General features: G+C 43.2%; 1 protein-coding gene across 3 annotated transcripts in view; it reads right to left on the bottom strand.

Moving 5' to 3' along the window:
* Positions 1–23,163, bottom strand: part of MASP2 (MBL associated serine protease 2) — a 96,711-nt gene that overhangs the window by 36,763 nt on the left and 36,785 nt on the right. Inside the window, exon 5 of one of the 3 annotated variants that reach the window (XM_077457981.1) lies at positions 5,283–5,431. The exons of the other annotated variants lie outside the window; for them this stretch is intronic. Coding sequence (XP_077314107.1) covers positions 5,424–5,431 — 8 coding nt within the window. The 3' untranslated portion in view covers positions 5,283–5,423. Of the gene's footprint in view, positions 1–5,282; positions 5,432–23,163 lie in introns of those variants that run through there. 3 annotated transcript variants of the gene reach the window in all.

Below are 23,163 nucleotides of genomic sequence, written 5' to 3'. Positions count from 1 at the left end.
GTTAAAACCTGCATTTTTTTCCTAGAAAATTATTGATAGCCTTCAACAATTATATACTGTAAACATGTCAAGGCTTAAATTTGCCCATGGAATGGTAAAAAGCTACAGTACCCAAAATTGTCCATAACCAACACCTTAATAGCCTTTACAGGTTATCAGTTTAGAGTTAGCAGTGAATGATAGACCTAGACCAGTGTTTCTCAACTCCAGTCATCAAGGTGCCCCAACAGGTCATGTTTTCAGGATTTCCCTTGAGGACTGGAGTTGAGAAACACTGACCTAGACAGTGGCGGCCACTCCATTAGGGGCGCCCCCCCCCCCCCATCCATGCATCCGGCCCCTATTCTACATGTGGGGCACCGGACGCATGGATTTCTATGGGTTTGTTTTTTTGGGAAGCACATGATTAGAGCCTGAGGCTCTAATTGGCTTCAAAAAGGATGGTCTTGTGGCATAGAGCACTGCTCCCTGAGCCCACCCAGTTGTGTGACAATAGCGAATTTAATGTTCGCCATTGTCTTCTTGCTTCTCCTCCTGGCCAATCAGAAAGCAGGTCCTGAGACCCGATTGCCCGAGAGGAGAACCAACCGTATTGTCTGGTACCAGGGGAGGATGTACGTGTAGATCCGGAGGAGGCCGTCCTCATCTGAGGTAACGATCTTGTTCTACATCACCGCGAACACCGGAACCCAACCACGTGAGTACCACCCACAGGGGTGGGGGGGTTTGTTTGCCACCCAATGGCTGGAGCACCAGCCACCACTGGACCTAGAATTAATGCTCTTAATCCCGTTTTTGCAGTGATACCTAATTGTATTCAAATTCACATGTGTGAGCAGGGCAACAAGGTTGCTTTTAAAATATATTTTTGTTCTCAAGTTGTAAATTATAATAATATTTTTATATGTTTTTAATTTTTTTCAGTTAATTTTATTGCGATATACAAGGGGGCTGGCAGCCTCTTATGTGGAAGCATTGGGCAAATGGCAGATTATCTTCATGAAGTTATCAGGGGCGTCATGTTTACAGTCCCTAAGGCTGCTTTCACACTGGGGCGGTATTCAGGCGTTACAGCGCTAAAAATAGCGCCTGTGTAGCGCCTGAAAAAAACCGGCCCCTTTCACTCCAGTGTGAAAGCCGGAGGGCTTTCACACTGGAGCGATGCGCTGGCAGGACGGTGAAAAAAGTCCTGCTAGCCGCATCTTTGCAGCGGTGAAGGAGCGGTGTATTCACCACTCCTAAACCGCTCCTACCCATTGAAATCAATGGGACACCGCGGCAATACCGCCGGCAAAGCGCCGCTGCAGCGGCGCTTTGCGGGCGGGTTTAACCCTTTTTCGGCCGCTAGCAGGGGTTAAAACCACCCCGCTAGCGCCCGCAGACCGCCGCTAAAACGACGGTAAAGCCCCGCTAAAAATAGCGGCACTTTACCGCCGACGCCGCTCCCGCCCCAGTGTGAAAGCAGCCTAAGACCCTTTTCACGCTGAAGGTTTTCAGGCATTTAAGCGCTAGCAATAGCACCTGTAAAGAGCCTGAAAACCACCTCTCATGCTGCCCGAATGTGAAAGCCCGAGTGCTTTCACGCTGGGGCGGTGCGCTTGCCAGACATTAGAAAAAGCCCTGCAAGCAGCATCTTTGGGGCGGTTTGGGAGCGCTGTGCTCCCAAAATGCCCCTGCCCATTGCAATTAATAGGCAGCGCTTCGGAAGTGCCTGGAAATCGCTTCAGAAGCACCGCAACATGGGCGGTTTTAACCCCTTCTTTGGCCACTAGTGGGCGGTTCAAAGCTCCCTGCTAGCAGCCGAAAAGCGGCACTTAAAAAAGCGCTAAAGCACTGTTAAAAAGAGTGTCGATTTAGTGCTAACGCGCCCATGGCTACAGTGTGAAAGTAGCCTTAAAGTGCCAGTTCACATTTACAGTATATGAACAAAATGGTAAAAAAAAATTGCATCTGCAAGCTTGGGTACAAGGAAATTTAAAAACACACTTTAGTAGACAAGTAGATAATGTGTAGCAAAAGTAAATGAATGCCATGATCAACGTTCCCTTGTGTCAAACTGAACATTGTAGCTGTAACTGAGGCTTGCACAATGACAGTGAACTACCTTCCAAAGCTTAATTAAGCCATTGCTATGTCCTCATTATTATAGCTCCATGGCTCCCTTGATCCTACAAGTGGACTGCGTGTTTTTTTAACATTAAATGTTCAAGCTGACTCAGCATTTTGCATTAACATGTGCCCAATGCATACAGATTAGGCTAGTTGGTTTGGGGTTTGATTATTCAGTCTATTAGTTCACCACAAATTAGTTAAAGGAAACTGGTACAGAGGGAAAAATGTAGGCTTTACTGCTGGCTAAGCTAGTCACAGCTAAATGCAACCATGGTGGTTATTGATGGATTGTTTTAAAGCTCTTGTATTACTTTTTAGAATTTCGGCCAGCAAAAGACCGATGAGAGCTTTTCATCAGAAAATGCGACCGTGTGTATGCTCCATCAGAATTTAGCGGGCCGAATTCCTGCCAGCAAAAATTTGAGAGTGTGTTCTCAATCTTCCCGATGGAAAACCTTCTATCGGAAATTCCGATCGTGTGTATGCAGATCCGACACGCAAAAACTCACGCGTGCTCAGATTCAACTACAAGATGGAAGCTATTGGCTACTGGGTATTGAACTTCCTTTTTCTAGTCCCGTCGTACGTGTTGTTCGTCACCACGTTCTTGACGGTCAGAATTTGATGTGACCATGTTGGGGCAAAACAGCTTGAGCGGAATTCCATCTGGAAAACCATCAGATCTTTTTCCGACCATAATTCCAATTGTGTGTACGTGGCATTAATGTCAGTAGTTTTTTTTTAATTAAAAATCTGTTGCTAAACTTGAGGACAACTTCAAAATGCAGCAGGTCTGGCTGCAATAATCACCTCCTCTCCAGTACTGAAACCCCCTCCCTCTGCCTGGCAGCCCATCATTTTGTGAACCAGTGCTGGTCCTCTAAAGCCTCATACACACAATCAGATTGTTGGCCAACAAAACCGTGGAATTTTGGTCGAAGGGCGTTGGCTCAAACTTGTCTTGCATACACACGGCCACACAAATTCTGTATATAGTGGCATACATAGTGTTTTTTCAGCTCTTTAGCACCACCCTTTGGGCTCCTTCTGCTAATTTCATGTTAGTAGAAGTTTGGCGAGTGTTGATTCGCACTTTTCTGTTTGCGTTTTTCATTTAGCACTTTTCAGTTCATTTCTGAGCGGCCGTTTGTCAACCAGCCATGTTGCGGAATCGGAGGAGATAACGTATTATTTATTACTGGCCTTGGAGTTATTGCTTTGACATTATTTTTTTGGTTGAATAATAATTAGATTTTTTCTATATTTTTGGATGCATAGAATGCAGTTTTTGGTTACGTTCTATTGGCAGATAGCATGTCAAATTTTTTTTTTAAACACACAATAAAAAAATTGCCCAGAATAATACTTGGCTATGTGTTTTACTTCAAATGACAGTTTGAAGTTACATTTTAAAAAATACAATGGAAAATTGACAAGGGACACCAACATAGTTGTATCTTTGATCTTATAAATGAAGGCAGTGATGGCGAACCTTGACACCCCAGATGTTTTGGAACTACATTTCCCATGATGCTCAACTACACTGTAGAGTCATCATGGCAAATGTAGTTCCTCAAACATCTGGGGTGCCAAGGTTCGCCATCACTGAACTAGGAGATAATGGTGTTGTGGTAACTTGCACAAATAAAAAAAACAAAAAAAAACATAATATTATTCTTGATATCACTAGAGAAAAAAAATCCTTTGAAAATTAGTTTTCAATAACTCCATCAGTATCACCAGCAAAGCAGCTTCATTATTATCACATTAAAGAAGAAGAGAATTGTGCGCTGCATTTGGACATTTCATAATTTGCCGCATCATGAATGTTAACTCTCCATTACGAACGCAAGTTTACAAGATGGACTGCTTCTGCTTCTGAGCATGCGTGTTTGTACTTTGGACTTTTGTCCGACGGACTTGTATACACATGTTCAGAAAGTCCAACAATACAAATTTGTTAGCAGAAAATTTGAGAACCTGCTAGCCAACATTTATTGGCAGAAAGTCCGACAACAATTGTCTGATGGAGCATACACACGGTCGGATTGTCCGCCAAAAACCTCACATTCAACATTTCAGATCGGAAATTCCTATCGTGTGTACGGGCCTTTAGAGTTTGAATGACATCCAGCATTATTTAACCCACTACCTGTGATCCCAGGGTGTCATGGACACACCCCCTGGGCACATCGTCATGCTCGTCCGGGCTCCCAGTGATCTTGGACAGAATGACAGATCACTTAAATATATGTGAGCGCTATGCTGTTTAGGAGTAAGGACTGCCTATTCCCGCAACTGGAGGAGAGATCTGTAATATAACCCCACCAGAAATGTATGTTTTATATCAGTTGTGGCCCGTTCATATGGGGCACAGGGACGTCGCCCCCCCCCCCCCCCCCATCAATGCGTCCGGCCCCTAATCTAGGGGACCAGATGCATGGATTCCAATGGGTTTTTTTTTTTTCAAATTTTCAAAAAGGAGCAGCGCCCACTTGTGTCACAATAGCGAATTAATATTCAATATTGCCTTCCTGATTCTCCTCCCGGCCAAGCAGAGCACTGGTCCTGAGACCACATCAGCAGAGAGAAGAAACAACTTTATTGGCCACCAAGGGGGAGGAGACGCAGGGGAAGCCACTGGGAAGCCTTTAAAGCGGACGAGGAGGAGACCCAGGAGTGATCCAAAGCTGCACACAATCTAGATGGGGTAATTGCAGGGCTGGTGGGCCGCTGGTGCTCCCCCCAAAGTGGAGCACCAGCCGCCACTGTTATATACATGGGCTTAAAAAAAAATTATTGTGGAGAATTTTGGGGGGGGGGATGTAAATCAAGAAATTGGGCTTTAAGCTTGCTGCATTCTTCTTTCAAACCAGTTACTCGATATCAAACCCATAAATTCAGCACCTGGCAATGGCAGCCTGCTGTTAGCAAAGGTTTCTGCTACTGCAAAAGGCCTATCAGTGATGTTACTCTTTTCTAGAGTACCTAAAGATTGAATTCTTGCATACATTGAATAAAATGGCCAATGTTTCTCAGATAATAAGATGTTCTACTAAAGGTTAAATTTTAAATTACTTATTAAGGACAGAGGCCATACCCAATGATCTTTCACAGAAAAGCAGGTTTTTCAACTACTCCCAAAACCCATTAAATACACAAAGCTGCAATCTGGTGAAACCAATATTATATTTTTATTATACATGTAAATTGAAAAAGGTGGATTGGTTGTAAGTTGTGTGCCACTGGAGGTGACAGTTCTTGACTGCAGCCTATGAAGCTTCTGCACTGAGTTCCTGCTTGAGGAGGTTTTACTCTTCTATAAGAAACAAAAATAAAATGAGGAGTTTGAATCTTCACTCTAGGATGGGTGGCATGTCACAGTATTTTCAGGATTAGTCCTCTAGAGCAGTGGTTCTCAACTCCTGTCCTCAGGGCCCACTAACAGGCCAGGTTTGCAAGATAACTGAAAAACATGACAGGTGATATCGTTTGCTGCTCAGTGATTGCAGTATTCTAGTCTGTATCTCCCCAAGGTAATAAAAATCTGGCCTGTTAGGGGGTCCTGAGGACAGGAGTTGAGAACCACTGCTCTAGGGCAAGGCAAAGAGCAACGTGCCAGTGGCAGTAACGATTAGCAACCAATCATATCCCTATGAGGGTAGAGAAATTCTAATAATTAAATTGACAGGCACTTGTTAATAGATCTGAAGTAGATTAAATAATCAGATTGTAATCTGTATGGTGTTGTATTTTAAAGCAGTGGTCTTCAGCCCTGTCTTCAGGGCCCACTAACAGGCTAGGTTTGCAAGATAACTGAAATACATCACAGGTGATATCATTGATGATTGCACTATTCTAGTCTGCATCTCCCCAAGGTAATACATAAAACCTGGCCTGTTAGCGGGCCCTGAGGACATGGTTGATGACCACTGTTCTAAAGTATTTAAAGGAGAAGTAGGGCCCTACTTTTTCTATGGATCACAGGAGTGTAGTTCATTCTGCACTGCTGTGACCCATTTTCAACCAACAAAAAGCTAAAGCCCTCTGTCGGCTGATGTCAATCAGCTGGTCCTGACCCTGGAGAGATCACAACTTTGATGTTGGGATCCACCCAGGTATCTAGACCAACATCTGGCTTGGAATAGAGCCCTCGTAATTGCCTGCTCCAGGTTGTCTTCAATTAGTCATCTATGATACCTAGAATGCACTGTTTGGGGTCTAGTGGAACACTGACCTGAAATACCTGATTAATGGTTGCAATAACTCCCTTCCAATAGAGATGCCGTTTTGGGCAAAGCCATAGTAAGTGGATAAGGTCTCCATGGTCTCTAGAGCACCTACAGAATTAATTTTCTCGGATGCCCATCCTGTACAATCTGGCAGGTGTAAAATGTACCTGCAAGACATTAAAGAGCTGGGACAGACGTGCTGTATTAAGATAGCACAATTGTATTGTGTACCTCCTCCCATTGGTCCTCCTCAAATGTACCCACATCGCTCTCCCAGCTGGTGATTACTCTGGTTGGGAGGCTGTTTTGAAATATGGACATTAGCATGGAATAAAATCTGGGATACTTCCGTCATGTAGTGGAGGACAGGGGCCGGAGATTGTATCCATAGGACTCCGCCCGCCTGCGATCTCACTGCATGTTGTAGCTGCAGATAAGGGAAATACATGGATTGAGGCAGCCCAAATTTAGCCTGTAATTCTCGAAAGGAGCACATTTTTCTGCTAGTAAAGATATTCACCAGGTGTGTGATACCATAGGATTTCCATCTTGCTGCACATGTAAGGGATTGTAGTTCCTCATGGTATTTATTGTCCCAAATTGGACTATAGCCAATGAAACCAGTGACATCCTGTAGCTGTCTAACTTTGTTCCATATCTTTTGAATTAGGACATAAGTAGGGAAGAGTTTGTTAGATTTAACGGAAGCCAATGCTTCCAGACACATGGCTACATTATATGTTCCTGTGACCTGTGTTAGAAGGGCCATGGTTGGGTCTCCTTTACCTCCCTACCTGGTAGTTTCCTTGGGGATAACACAGGCAATATGTTGGAGCTGGGCTGCTATGTAATAGAGCCAAGGGTTGGGTAGGGCTAGCCCCCCTGCCTTCTTGGGTTTTTGGAGTTGTTTCAACTTAATCCTTGGGGGCAGAGGCGTAGCTTGAAGGCTGTGGGCTCCGATGCAAAAGTTGATCTGCCCCCCCCCCCCCACACTACTTCCAACGTGCGCGCAGATACATCCACCGCACGGAAAGATTCTCAAAAGTGGCTTAAGAGTTTTGAGTTCCCAGAGTTCCTCTTTACATCAGAGGACAGGGATGACCACTGGAGAAACAGAGGACAGGGACCCCTGGCAGGTCACTTGGTAGAGCTTCTTTCCCATGCCAGCACCATACAGCCCCCACTACACAGGGCTGAAATCTCAATCATTTACACACAGTCTGTCAGTCTTCACAAGGTGTATCTGGCTTTTATGTTGCCCTTCTGACCTGTGAAATTCTCTGATTGGAATGGCAGTGTAGTTGCAGTAGGCAGATACACACTATGCAGATCCTGGCTGACTGGCTGTGTTGTAAAGGAAAGCCTGCGGAGGAGAAACAGTGTAGAGTGCTGTAATGGGAAAGGAGCTCAGCAGCCAGGCATAGCATGCAGGGTGGAGGGGGTGGTCAGGGGGCTTGGGGGGGGGCAACTTAGATCTATGAGGGCAAAGCCATGTGACACAAAATCTGGAGCCTGCAGCCCTTCAGGGGCTCCCCGAGGAGGTGTTAATGGATTTTTTTTAGCAATTTCTGAAGGTTTCTCTGTCAGTGTTGGCAGGTGTTGGGGGAAGGTCAAATCCCAGAGGTGTGTGTTTTTTCCCCAGTTGTCAGGGAAGTGGGGTAAGTAGACATCCCCGGGTGGGGGAGTACAGAGAATCCCAGCTGGTGACTAGGAGACACTGAGCGGTGTCTTACCTCACCAGTAACATCAGTCCCATCGTGGCTACAGGATGGCACTCTCCTCCTCTTGCCTCGCTGAGCTCGGTTACCATTCCATGTTGCCAGCACACAGCACAGACACTTCCCCATCCTGGGCTGCTCTAACCCTGTACTCCTCTCCATTCAGGAAATGTCTCACAGCTTCTCCCCAGCCCTTGGGCAGATTGGAGCTGGATTTTGTGGAGGATATGATAATATGGCAGGGAGGCTGCAGGGGCCCCCCGGGAGCTAGGGGCAGGGTTGCGATTGTGATCCCTGCAACCCCTTATGCTACGCCCATGCTCAGGGGTCGATAAACCGCAAACTTTGCTATCACAAGAAATTCCACATGCCTTTGACTGAAGCTTTTTGCTGTAATCAAATAACATCCTTTGCTCAGGCTTAAATTACTTATGGTGCCCCTGACTCTTACATCCTTTGAATTGTCCTGCCAGTCCATAGATCTGACAAAAGGCCACATTTCCTCATTATACTTGCCTCTGACAGACCTGAACTGCAAATTTCCCTATATGACGCTCTGGGAAACAGATATGAACATTTCCTTGAAATTAACCAAATGGCAAGAAATCACTAACAAGCTATCCAAACTCTCAATGCTGACAGAATAAACTATAATACGTTACTAAGTAGTCGCCCAGTGACCATGAGAATTGCGCAAATGCACCCGATGGCCTCATCTGTTTTAAACAGCCTCAGGTCATGTGCCACATTTGGTGGCAATGCCCAAAAGGACTCAGATTTTGGATCAGAATCTGTATCCTCATCTATTCTGTTACATATTCGAAAATCTCCTCAATTCGCTTTATTACAGAAATTACCCCCTGAGGTCCCAAAGAAATCTAAGCAGTTGATTTTGTATATTACTTTAACAGCTAGGATAATGATAGGGAAACTTCAGAAGCAGCCTGTGGTACCGCTTGAATACGTCAAATACAAGGTTAATTGGATTATATTAGGGCCCCCAGTCTGGGAAGTATGTTGTCACCCAGCTTGTTTTGCTCCCAGAAGTCAAACAAATCACAGACCTGGCTTTCCAACGTAGGTTCCTAAATGTGTGGCCACAACACCTGTAGGCAGTGTCATAGACATTAAAAAGGATGTCAGTTTTTTTTTTTTTTTCTACCAAGAAAACATATACCATCAAACAGTACATAAACTGCAACTCTAAATCGGTGGTATATGTAATTCAGTGTAGTGCCTGCAGTCTACAATACGTTGGGTGCACTGTACACCCATTGAGAGTTAGAATCTCGGAACATGTGAATGACACTACAAATATTAATGCTAAAAATATCTCAAATGTGTCAAAACATTTCCGGGAATTCCATCATGGTAATCTTGAATTTTTTTTTCCTTTTTTGGTGTTGAACAGGTTAAAAAAAAGCAAGAGGAGGTGACACTCATCGTATTTAGCTTAAACGTGAACTGTGGTGGATCCATACCCTCAATACTATAAAGCCATTTGGTTTGAATTATAGGATGGACATAAATCTTTTTTTAACATAATCGCATTCTTTAACATAGTCGCATTGTTTGATACATTTATTGCACAATTTTGAATATGCTTTATTTGTTCATGATATGTCCCTCATATGCCTGCTGTGTTTCTGTCCTTTTTTTTATAGATGCATTTTTAATTGTTTTGATTGCTCTGATTAGGATTCACCTGCCCCATTTGGAGTGCTTACTCTGTTATAAATATCAGTTTTTAAATCAAACATGTATGCTTTGATGAAGGCTTCATAGCCGAAACGCGTCAGCCTAGCCTGTACCTATGTACCCATGTAACCAAATAAAGGACTTTTATTCAAGAGCATCCGATTCACCAGTCCTTTTCTGATTCAAGTACTGCATTTTGGGGCCTGAACATCCTGGCTAGAGCACCGGTCCACAGTTCATAGGTCACCATATTGGCAGTAGAGCTGGGGTATCATTTTGCTTCTCAAATACAAGCTTTGGATTATGGTTAATGACAAGCTCACCTCTACCCTCCATAATACCACCACAAAATTTGATAAGACATGGGATCCATGGATTACATATATATCTATTGACTAGTGGATCCTGGGGTGGCCCCCTTCACCTTCTCTGCAGATACAGGCAATACGTTCTCAATCCTTCTCTTTCTTCATCCCTCTTCTTTTGTGCAATGTTCCCATTTATCCCACATAGCCTAACAAGATCCCCCCCCCCCTTTCTTTTTTTTCCTCTTTTGGCTATTTCTGCAATGGATACTTATTTTATTTCTATCTGAAACCTTGTTAGAAGGCTGATCTTCCACTATTTTCACCAGTATGATGGTTATTTTCTCTTGTGCTTTTCACTCCACCTACAATTCTTATATCAGGGAGATGCATATCTGGTGGAAAATTGGTTCTATGGTGTCATAACCCTGTTGATAAATTGAACTTGCCTATTATATGTTATCAGCTACAGTGGTGTGAAAAAGTGTTTGCCCCCTTCCTCATTTCCTGTTCCTTTGCATGTTTGTCACACTTAAGTGTTTCGGAACATCAAACCAATTTAAACAATAGTCAAGGACAACACAAGTAAACACAAAATGCAATTTGTAAATGAAGGTGTTTATTATTAAAAGGTGAAAAAAAATCCAAACCATCATGGCCCTCTGTGAAAAAGTGATTGCCCCCCCTTGTTAAAACATACTATAACTGTGGTTCTCCACACCTGAGTTCAATTTCTATAGCCACACCCAGGCCTGATTATTGCCACACCTGTTCACAATCAAGGCATCACTTAAATAGGAGCTGCTTGACACAGTAAGGTCCACCAGAAGATCCTTAAAAGCTACACATCATGCCGAGACCCAAAGAAATTCAGGAACAATTGAGAAAGAAAGTAATTGAGATCTATCAGTCTGGAAAGGGTTATAAAGCCATTTCCAAAGCTTTGGGACTCCAGCGAACCACAGTGAGAGCCATTATCCACAAATGGCGAAGACATGGAACAGTGGTGAACCTTCCCAGGAGTGGCCGGCCGCCCAAAATTACCCCAAGAGCGCAGCGACGACTCATCCAAGAGGTCACAAAAGACCCCACAACAACGTCCAAGGAACTGCAGGCCTCACTTGCCTCAGTTAAGGTCAGCGTTCATGCCTCCACCATCAGGAAAAGACTGGGCAAAAATGGCCTGCATGGCAGAGTTCCAAGGAGAAAACCACTGCTGAGCAAAAAGAACATCAAAGCTCGTCTCAATTTCTCCACAACACATCTTGATGATCCCCAAGACTTTTGGGACAACATTCTGTGGACCGATGAGACAAAAGTGGAACTCTTTGGAAGGTGTGTGTCCAAGTATATCTGGCGTAGAAGGAACACTGCATTTCATAAAAAGAACATTATACCAACAGTAAAATATGGTGGTGGTAGTGTGATGGTCTGGGGCTGTTTTGCTGCTTCAGGACCTGGAAAACTTCCCGTGATAAAAGGAACTATGAATTCTGCTGTCTACCAAGAGATCCTGAAGGAGAATGTCCGACCATCTGTTCGTGTACTCAAGCTGAAACGAACTTGGGTTCTGCAGCAGGACAATGATCCTAAACACACCAGCAAGTCCACCACCGAATGGCTGAAGAAAAACAAAATGAAGACTTTGGAGTGGCCTAGCCAAAGTCCTGACCTGAATCCTATTGAGATGTTGTGGTATGACCTTAAAAAGGCCGTTCATGCTGGAAAACCCTCTAATGTAACTGAATTAGGACAATTCTGCAAAGATGAGTGGGCCAAAATTCCTCCAGGACGCTGTAAAAGCCTCATTGCACGTTATCGCAAACACTTGGTTGCAGTTGTTGCTGCTAAGGGTGGCCCAACCAGTTATTAGGTTTAGGGGGCAATCACTTTTTCACACAGGGCCATGATGGTTTGGATTTTTTTTCACCTTTAATAATAAACACCTTCATTTACAAATTGCATTTTGTGTTTACTTGTGTTGTCCTTGACTATTGTTTAAATTGGTTTGATGTTCCGAAACACTTAAGTGTGACAAACATGCAAAGGAACAGGAAATGAGGAAGGGGGCAAACACTTTTTCACACCACTGTATATTTGTGGGTACCATTTTTTATACTGATCTTTGTACTTAAAAGCTTTTATTTCTACTTCTACTGTTGACTTCAGAACTTCTGAACATTTAATAAAAATATTGAAATATGAAGTTGACACTTCATTTACTCTATGTATGGCGGTGTGTTGTGATGAGTTATAGCGCGTCACAAATGCGCTGCACAAAAATGTAACGCCCTACAACATACTGCATTCATGTGAACTGAAGCAATAGGACTAAGACAAATTGACTTGTCTATGCAAAGGGCTGGTGTGAACGAACCCTAGTCTTTGTTGTGATTTTTGATGATTTGTAAGATTTCATTATTTCAAAGAAGAAGCAGCTAGAAAAGTCAGTGCTGGTTTTAAAGCTCTTTTACTGCTTGATTAAGATATGGAAAAACTTAAATGTCCATAGCCTGGGCACATGTGCGCTTTAAAATCAATTTGATGTACATGATCAATGTGCGTTATACAAATATTATGTCCTTTATTTATGTGAATAATTAGTAATTACAAATGTACTGTGCATGGTGGCAGCCATATTTGCTAGTTTCATATGCAGGCTCTACTTCCTACTCTACTCCTACTATGCGTTGTGCAGTGGTTGTGCTTTACTGCTCTTTCCTAACACCTCCTTTGACCACATGTTCCAAGCTTAATAAAAGACATCCCCTCCCCCAACTAAGATGTTATTTTTTTGGTCATGCTCCAGGCCACATATTGATTGCAGTTGTTAAGTAATTTGTTTGCTGCACCCCCCCCCCCCCCTTCAGCCTCCCATGGAGTTGGAAGACCCCGAATGCTAAAGGTAAATCCTTCAAAAAACTGGGTGCCTTTTTGTGCCAAGCCGGGGGCAAAATGTTGCTTAAACAGCATTGATATTGTACAGGTGTGGTACTATAAGAGCTCTGCAATGTCATCATTGCCTCTCCCTTTGTTTTGTTTTTTGTATTTTTATATGCAGCACACGAGTGCGGCTGTGAATGGTGTCACAGGGTGCAGGGAGATGGACAGCAAAGGATGGGAACCGCCAGATGCCATGCAATGGTGTAAATGATCTTGGAGGTCTGCAGAGGATAGGGTTTCTCTCCCTCTCTCTCTGCAGTCCTGCCAGGTAAAGGACTTACCTCGGATTCTGAGTCTCCTGTCTGCCTCTGGATGTGCTGTCCTGGCTCCCCTGCTGTGCTGTGTACTTCTGTGGGTTTGACAGTCTGATTGTTTTTTGTCTCAGACTCTGACTGTGCCTGCTGTCTGCAGCTCACCTGCTGCAGCTTCTGAAGTGAGTGGATGAAGGCAGATGGCTCTTAAGGAGACAGTGTACCTGTTTTTTGGTGATAGGTAATATGTTTTTCTCCATATATTTTGTGCAAATATGAGCTTGCCACACCTGTTAGTGGCACAGAAGATTGGCAAATGTAGGAGGGTGCAACGTAGGACATGGTTTTTAAAAGAGTGCTCAAGGAAGTTATGCAAATTATGGTGTTTTGCATTATTTTAGGAGCAAACACTCCAAAAAACATAAGACCCGCCAACGATCATTTTTATCCTGATCAGGACGATGACATCTAACAGGTTGTCACATTCATTAAGCATGTGGTCAATAAACTCTAAAGGAGTTGTTTCCACTCACCCTGTGAAGGGACAGGATGCAGAAAATTGGCTCATGCATTTATGCCAGCATTATAGAAAATGCCTCACCAAACTTAGGGTGCATTTTGGGCCTGCATGCAGTCTACAGTGGCAGAGAAATGAAATTGCACAGGTTGCCTCACAAGGATGTGTTTGTGCAAAATTCTAAGCCCTATTAAGGCGGCTATAGCAGAAAGTATGAAGTAAATATCCATGCTACAAGCAACACCCATAAAGACAGAGCGTAAATTGCTTGTTGATGAAGGATGGTCTTTTCCAAAAAATGATAGAGCGTAAAGTGCTCGTTGATGGGGGGATGGTCTTTTCCCATAATGATAGAGCGTAAATCGCTCATTGATGGAGCATGGTCTTTTCCCACAATGATAGAGCGTAAAGCGCTCGTTAATGGAGGATGGTCTTTTCCCATAATGATAGAGCGTAAAGTACTCGTTGATGGAGGATGGTCTTTTCCCACAATGATAGAGCGTAAAGCGCTCGTTGATGGAGGATGGTCTTTTCCCACAATGATAGAGCGTAAAGCGCTCGTTGATGGAGGATGGTCTTTTCCCATAATGATAGAGCGTAAAGTACTCGTTGATGGAGGATGGTCTTTTCCCACAATGATAGAGCGTAAAGCGCTCGCTGATGGAGGATGATCTTTTCCCATAATGATAGAGCGTAAAGCGCTCCTTGATAAAGGATAGCCCTTTCCCATAATGATAGAGTGTAAAGTGCTCGTTAATGGAGGATGGTATTTTCCCATAATGATAGAGCATAAAGTGCTCGTTAGTGAAGGATGGTCTTTTCACATAAGTATAGAGAATGCATTAAAAACACTCATGCAGAAACACATCTGGAACACAGAAATTGTGGTGATCTGGCCATCAGGCTTGCACAGAATCTATACAGTCACAGATTTTGCCTGCCAGCCAGCAATAGAATTAACTTCACTATATAAACTTTAGAAATGGCATTGCATTCAACACTGCAAACTGCAAGAATTGGCACAGTTTCTGGAAAGAGTGGAACCTGGCAACTGACTTTTGGTTGTTGCTTTTGATAGACCTAGTACAAAACGCTGGCGCACTCAGTCACTGCTATGAGAGCATTGTGGTTACGCCACTGGAGGGCAGGCGGAACATCTACACAAGCCTTCGACATTTCCTATAAGGGGAGGTTGTTGTTTGGCCAAACGCTGAACAACGCAATTAAGCGAATGACCGGAGGAAAAGTCTGGATTGTGGCCACAGACTAGTAAGAGGAAGCCGCCATTCTTCACTCAAGCACACTGAACTTCAGAGGGTGCAGGAGGCCAAATCTTATAGAACAGGCTGCAGATTTAAAATATCACAGTGGTGATGTCTCAAAGTTACTTTTGACATGAAATAAAGTCCAGAGCAAGCTGCTAAGATGGCTGGAAAGTCTTTTTTGAAGGTGCGCCCAACCAGGCTCTTCCAGTTGGGGCCAGAGGGCCTGAGTGCGGTTGATTGTAGCCTCCTTCTGGAGGGTTTGGATGACAATCATCAAAGACCAGTGGGTCCAGAAGACAGGTGGGAGTACAATGGAGAATTCTAAAGCTGAATCCATTTAATTTATGTCCAACAGATCTCAGAAAAGAAAATGTTTGCAAGATTTTTATACTGTTACAGTGCCATTATGCTAGTGAGGCCAAACATTTAAAATCATCTTTTTCCCCAGTTTTTCTAGTACCTAAGGCAAGAGCCTTCTGGTCTGTTTCAGTTTGAAGGAATCAAATATGTTCATACACACCAAGAGGTTCAAGATGGAGTCCATGCAGACAGTCACAAGGACAGTTCGGCAGGTGGACAAGTTGGTTTCAATCAACAGGCTGACTCATACTTCCATGTACCGATCAATGTCGGGCACCAGAGGCGTGTGAGATTTGCGGTGGCCAGATGTCACTTCCAGTTCAAGTGTCTGCCTTTTACAGAATTGGCACAGCCCCGGAATCTTTTTGAAGATCTTGTTGGCAGTGGTGGTACCTTGGGTCAGGTGGCACATGAGGGCATTTCAATTTGCCTTCTTTAGCATATGAGCTGGGCTGTCTATGAATCAGAAAATCTTTATGCCTATACAAATGCAACAAGAACTGGAATTTTGGACATCGAACTGTGCATCTTTCGGAAGCATGCCTCTCAGCCCAGGACATAGGATGATTCTGAAGCCAGATCCCAGTCTCTGGGGCTGGGGAGTCCACAATCTGAAGAAACAAGTGCAAGGCAATTGGAGCGTGGTGAAGCGCAGACTCCCCAAGTATCACGTATACCTTCGTAGGTATAGCTCTGTCATTGATGCAGCAGGATTCAGTTATGGTGGAGGTGTTCACTCTCCTTCAGGAGATTGCAATTTAGCGGGTGATACTTTGGTCTGGCCATTTGATCTAAGTGTCCAGTATATACTTTTTCAATATTCAGCGAAACGTTTGGTACTTTATCTGTGGTTAAAGGCGCACTCAATTGTGAAGGGTATATACAAAGTGACTTCAGCCATGAACATTTCCACAGCATCTTTTGCTTGCTTACCAGCAAGCTGAAAAATGTTTACACTTAGAGCTTTTCAAATCCTACGTGCGAATCGCTCCTGAAGAAGCGCTAAACCAGCGCTGAACATGTCGAGCTATCTTGTTAACTAAAAATACAGACCCACATACCTGACACCACTCTCTGGGACTCTGAATATTTTTCTACTACTGGAGACCAAACCAATGGCTTTGTATTGTTATCTATTGTATTATATACTTTTCTGGAGAATATCAGTGGTCAGGCAATATGGGTCAAGCAATACTATGTTTTATTCAAATAATTGCTGTACCTATGTGACTGTTTTATGTGTATGACATTTTTGATAATTAAATAATAAAATATTTCTAATACTTTTTAGATTGAATACTCATGTGCCGTATAAAGTCCACCCAATATTAGTCTTTTTTTCCTTCTTCCAAGGGAAGCAAATCCAATTATTGGTTCGGTTAGGCAGAATATTTTTTCAACAAGTGCCTCATACCAATATTGGCCCTATGGTGTGTTCCAGCAGTACTTCTTCTCAGGGAGACTTTACTGAACATGCAGCTTCTTAAACAGGTTACCAATGCAAAGACTCCATCATACAAGATAGATTCACACCGTCATGGAATTTTCTGTTTGATCTTTGTCTCTGATCAAATGAGATCTTTTATGGCAAGGTCAGTAACAGCACCCCAATCCAATGAGACTGCTCTTAATAGCCTGGCTATGGAATAGGCTACACTATAGGTGCAGGGATTCTCATCTGAGGTTGTTCAGACCTTGGTGACCAGAAGATCATCTATGAATGCTACATAGGAGAGGATATGAAAGAAGTCTGTTTTGTCTTCTCATCAAAAGCTTTCTCTCCTGTGTTTCCTGCTCTAGCCAATATCCTTGACATTTTATAGTCAGCGCTAGAGGTTGGTCTGGCATACAACTCCATTTAAGGTACAGATCTCTACTTTATCTTTTCACAGACAACAGATGGGTGCAAAAGCCAGTGACCAGATGCTTCTTTCAGATGACAATACATATGACCTTGAGGGAAATCCCTGTTCCCTCTGTGTGACTTAGGCTTGGATCTGAGTAGTAGATTGAAGTACCTCACGGTAAACCTAGTTCTCCTGACAGCAACTACTTCAGACAGATGGATGTGGAAGATTGCAACACTTTCCTGTAAGGGCCCTTTGGTGTCTTTTTTTTTTTTTTTTTTTTCTCCTTTTGCTTCTTACCAGAGATAGGGATACCACGTCTATCTCCAAAGTTAAATTTTAAAGTGGTATCCAGTTTCCAGAAAAACTGGGAAGTAGTCTCTCCGAGTTTTCACACAAGAGGCACTGAGTGCACAACAGGAAGACTTCAGTTTTCTTAACCATGGTCAAGATACTAACCCTGTACTTGGTCAAAGGAGGAAAGTGTACAATCTTTTCATTTAGCCATCAGGCCCTCAAGAGTCATCCAATCTTGGGTTACAAGGATGATTTGATTGGCATGCAGCAAGTAGGCCTTTCTGCTCTGAAACAATTGCAAGCCTATTTGACAAGAGGGGTGGCAGCCTTTTCGACAGTTAGGCCAGAATTGCCTGGAAGATATAGGTAAGGACTAGCTTGAAGGTCTGGTGCGGCCTTTATTCAACATTACAAACTAAATATGCGACCAGTAAGTTTGGAACAAGAGAGATCAATTCTTTCTGGCTTTATCAGCTTTTCTTTCATTGTCAGTGTCTCTCTTCATTTGTCCTCTCCAGCCCTATATTGGCTTTGGTATATCTGTTATGTGCTGACATGAGGTGGGCCAGGAAAATTGAGAATTTTTATCACTTACCGTAATTTTCTTTTCCTGGTTCATCCTCACATCAGCACAGGACTCCCTCCCTTGTGCCTTGTCGCAGGTTAGGTTATCGAACATCTTAGATGGGAGAGGGTCTGTCTTTTATTCAGCTTGAAACGTGTGGTCATGTGGGGCTCCAAAGGAGGTGTTAACCCATTATGGGTTGACATGAGGATGGGCCAGGAAAGGAAAATTATGGTAAGTAATAACAATTTTCAGTTTTCTCACAATGGAAGTCTGTAAGTCAGCCAACTGACTAAAACCAATGCACTCCCTGTATGGCTGATATCTTGACTTTTGCAAACAATGATCATGGGTGTAATGCCCTGCAGGCTTCAATGCAAAAGGTAATAACAGCACATTTTTTTATTTTGGTAATATGGAAGCATTTATTAAATCTTTGCAACAGGCAGACTGTGCCTTTAAACAACTCGGCAAATAAAAAAAAAACTATAAAGAATTGTTTTTTAAAGGGACACTATTTCTTTGCCCATTTAGAGGAGGCATAGAGCCCAACACTTCTAGGCATTTATACTTACTCAGCCATGCTACCTTGTTGCCCTCTTGCACTGCTAGAGCATTCACTAATAGAGCGGATATTCTGGGTTTGGGAGCGCACATATCCTTATCTGTGTGAAAGTTCCCCTTCCTGAGCAGCCATCACCAGGACCCATCACCATCATGTGGAGTATGCCATCCCTTGTCCAAACTCTGGCACCACTTCACATGGGAATTTAGACCAGCAGGCATACTGCAGTGGGGAGGAAGGGAGGGAGCATGGCTGGGTAAGTGTACAGTGCCTTGCAAAAGTATTGACCCCATTGGCTTTTTACCTATTTTGTTACATTACAGCCTTTAGTTCAATGTTTTTTTAATCTGAATTATATGTGATGGATCAGAACACAATAGTCTAAGTTGATGAAGTAAAATTTGAAAAATAGATATATAAAACTATTTTTCAGAAATAAAAAATTATAATTGGCATGTATTTACCCCCTTTGTTATGAAGCCCATAAAAGCTCTGGTGCAACCAATTACCTTCAGAAGTCACATAATTAATTAAATGACGTCCACCTGTGTGCAATCTAAGTGTCACATGATCTGTCATTACATATACACACCTTTTTGAAAGGCCCCAGAGGCTGCAACACCTAAGCAAGAGGCACCACTAACCAAACACTATGTAACTATGTAACTATGTAACTATGTAACACTGCCATGAAGACCAAGGAACTCTCCAAACAAGTAAGGGACGATGTTGTTTAGAAGTACAAGTCAGGGTTAGGTTATAAACAAATATCCAAATCTTTGATGATCCCTAGGAGCCCCATCAAATCTATCATAACTAAATGGAAAGAACATGGCACAACAGCAAACATGTCAAGAGACCAAAACTCACAGACCGGGCAAGGAGGGCATTAATCAGAGAGGCAGCACAGAGACCTAAGTTAACCCTGGAGGAGCTGCACAGTTTCACAGCAGAGACTGGAGTATCTGTACATAGGATGACAATAAGCCATACGGTCCATAGAGTTGGGCTTTATGGCAGAGTGGCCAGAAGAAAGCAATTACTTTCAGCAAAAAACAAAATGGCACGTATTGAGTTTGCAAAAAGGCATGTGGGAAACTCCCAAATGTACGTTTTGGCCATCAATGAAAACGTTATGTCTGGCGCTGGCGCAAACCCAACACATCACATCACCTAAAGAACACCATCCCCACAGTGAAATATGGTGGTGGCAGCATCATGCTGTGGGGAAGTTTTTCAGCAGTAGGGACTGGGAAACTGGTCAAAGTTGAGGGAAAGATGGATGGTGATAAATACAGGGATATTCTTGAGCAAAACTAAAAAAATATTCAAAGTTGTGGGCATGTTCTGTAAATTAAATGATGCAAATCCTCAAACAATCCATGTTAATTCCAGGTTGTGAGGCAACAAAACACGAAAAATGCCAAGGAGGTGAATACTTTTGCAAGGCACTGTATATGCCTGGTGGGGGAGGGCTATGTTCTGATGTTTTCACTATTACTTTCTTTGTGAAGTGACAGAATTCCTTTAGGACCTGAATCTCCAAAGATCAATGCTTCATACATTTCACCTCTTGCAGTCACATTTGAACTTGGTGTCTTAGCTGATATAGGTTGGGGAATTATGGTACCACCATAGGTACTGTACATGCATTTGCTGGTAGAGGTCCATTGTTACTACAATCCACAGTCATCAAGTTTTGTGGATTTATTAAGCATCCGAAAATAGTAAGGATGGAAAAAGTATAATCAGCCTAAGCGTATTCGAAAGGTATTGTTGATCCAGAGGAAGATCAAATTAAAAGCCCAGTGAGGCATCCACCAATTTATCTTCACAATGGGGATAGCAGATATCCATTTCACCCCATCAACAGCTTAATTCCCTATATCAATTACTTCACTGATGAATTCTATTAATTGTAGTTGAAAATGTCATTTCTACTAAGAAAGGTGTTCAATCCTCATTTACAGTCACTTGCACTGTTGGCCATCAATATCTCCTTTAGCAAGGAATTTCTAAGCCTGTCCACAATTGTATCAAGAACACTTTGCCCCAGATCTTTGCTGTACAGTAGGGATGAGCTTCATGTTCGAGCGAACATACGTTCGACTCGAACATCGGCTGTTCACCCGTTCGGCGAATACCGAACGTTATGGACCGTTCACGCCAAATTCGTGTGGCACTCACGCCCCACAATGCACTGCGCCATCGCAGTGCATTGCTGGCTCATGATTGGCCAAGCATGCACTGTGACCCTACATGCTTGGCCAATCACAGCGCCGGCAGCGAGGAGAGCCATGATTGGCCACAGGCAGGGTGCCTGTGGCCAATCATAGCTCAGGCTGTGTAGTACACGCCCCACACTATATAAGGCCGCCAGCACGGCGGCCTTGTGTAGTGTGTTGGCGTCTGTAGGAGTTAGTGGGTGTTCTGTGTACCTTCAACACAGTTTACACCGTTCGTTATCGGCCGATTTTGCGTTCTTGCTCTTCTGTAGTGGGTGTTGTCTGCGTGCCCTGACCGCAGTATTCACCATTATATCCACCTATATAGCTAGCTATATTGCTCTTTTTTTAACCACTTCCCGACCAGCGCACGACGATGTACGTCGACAGAATGGCACGGGCAGGCATATTGGAGTACATGTACGTCAAATATTCGTTGCCGCTGTGCCATCGGGAGCGCGCCGGCGGCGGCGCGCTCCCGCGCTGGTCGGGACCCCCGTGAGTCCGGTCGCGGGACCCGCGGACTCGATCGCCGCGGGCATCCCCGCGATCGTCTCACGGAGCGGCCGAATGGAGGAAATGCTGTATAAACAACATTTTTCCATTCTGCCTAGCAACTAGTGACGCTGATCTCTGCTCCATGTGATTGGAGCAGAGATCAGTGTACACTAAATGAAAGCCCAACCCCCCCACAGTTAGTAACACACCCCTAGGAACACTTAACCCCTACACTGCCACCCACTGGTTAACCCTTTCACTGCCAGTGTCATTTACACAGGAATCACTGCATTTATATAGCAGTGATTACTGTATAAATGACAATGGTCCCAAAAATGTGTCAAAAATGTCCGATGGGTCCCCCACAATGTCGCAGTCACAATAAAAATCGCAGATCGCCGCCATTACTAGTAAAAAAAATAATAATAAAAAATTATTAATAAAATGCTATAAAACTATCCCTATTTTGTAAACGCTATAACTTTTGCGCAAACCAATCAATAATCGCTTATTGCGATTTTTTTTACCAAAAATATGTAGAAGAATACGTATCGGCCTAAACTGAGGGAAAAAAATGTTTTTTTATATATTTTTGGGGGATATTTATTATTACAAAAAGTAAAAAATAATGCGTTTTTTTCAAAATTATCGCTCTATTTTTGTTTATAGCGCAAAAAATAAAAACCGCAGGGGTGATCAAATACCACCAAAAGAAAGCTCTATTTGTGGGAAAAAAAGGACGTTAATTTTGTTTGGGAGCCACGTCGCACGACCGCGCAATTGTCAGTTAAAGCGATGCAGTGCCGAATCGCAAAAAGTGGTCTGGTCTTTGACCAGCAAATTGGTCCGGTCTGAAAGTGGTTCATAGAAAAGAAAAATAGAGAACTGCGCTAACCTCAAATTCCCAAAGTGAATGGGATATGTGTGTGTGCTAAACCCACAGTATAAACCTTAGTATCCTAATGTCTCTAAGGCCACCTCAAAAAATATAGTGCATACTATTATATATACAAATATATAAAATTAAATACAAAAATAAGACGCAAGTGCGTGTCAATGATGTGAAACACCCAAACACAGCACAGATTGTATAGATCTCTGTGTGTATACCCCTAAAAATAAAGAATGAAAGTTTTCTTAAAACTGAAAAAGTGCATAAAATAAATTACCAAGAAAAATATTTTGAAAAACTCTATGTAATGTCCATATGATTATATGACAAATTATTGCTGTAAAGTGTCCATATGGTAAATAAACACCAGTGAAGAAAAACTTCGTATGAGTAGCTGAATTGGAAGTGCACAAATTAATAATCTTCTCCAGGAGTATAATGTGCTTTTCCCATCACCAAATGAATGAATTGGCTCCTCACCAGATCCGAGCGACCCCCCCGTTACAGAGGGTCACCACAGGCAAAAACAATCAAAGGATATCCGGGTAGCGGTTCCCCCTCAGGCGATCCCAAATCTTTCACACAATGGGGCTATGGCTGTTGCTCCACATGTCACTCCCAACTCCTCTTCACTGGGTACACTCTCTCTCTCCGATTTGCACCGCCTGTATACTGCCTGTATACTGCTGCTCTGAATATATAGGGCCTGGGGGCCCCACGTTTTTCCTTTTTTTAATATGGGTACGGGGTTCCCCTTAATATCCGTACAAGACCCAAAGGGGCTGGTAATGGGCAGGGGGGGCTACCCATGCCATTTTTCTCAATGATTTTCACTCATATTGCCGGAACCAGATATTACATTAAAAACGCAAG

The sequence above is a fragment of the Lithobates pipiens genome, unplaced genomic scaffold (assembly GCF_037356315.1).
Source record: "Lithobates pipiens isolate NorthernLeopardFrog02 unplaced genomic scaffold, aLitPip1_a1.2 Scaffold_27, whole genome shotgun sequence".
Taxonomy (NCBI): Eukaryota; Metazoa; Chordata; class Amphibia; order Anura; family Ranidae; genus Lithobates; species Lithobates pipiens.
This window is presented reverse-complemented; position numbering and strand designations above follow the sequence as displayed.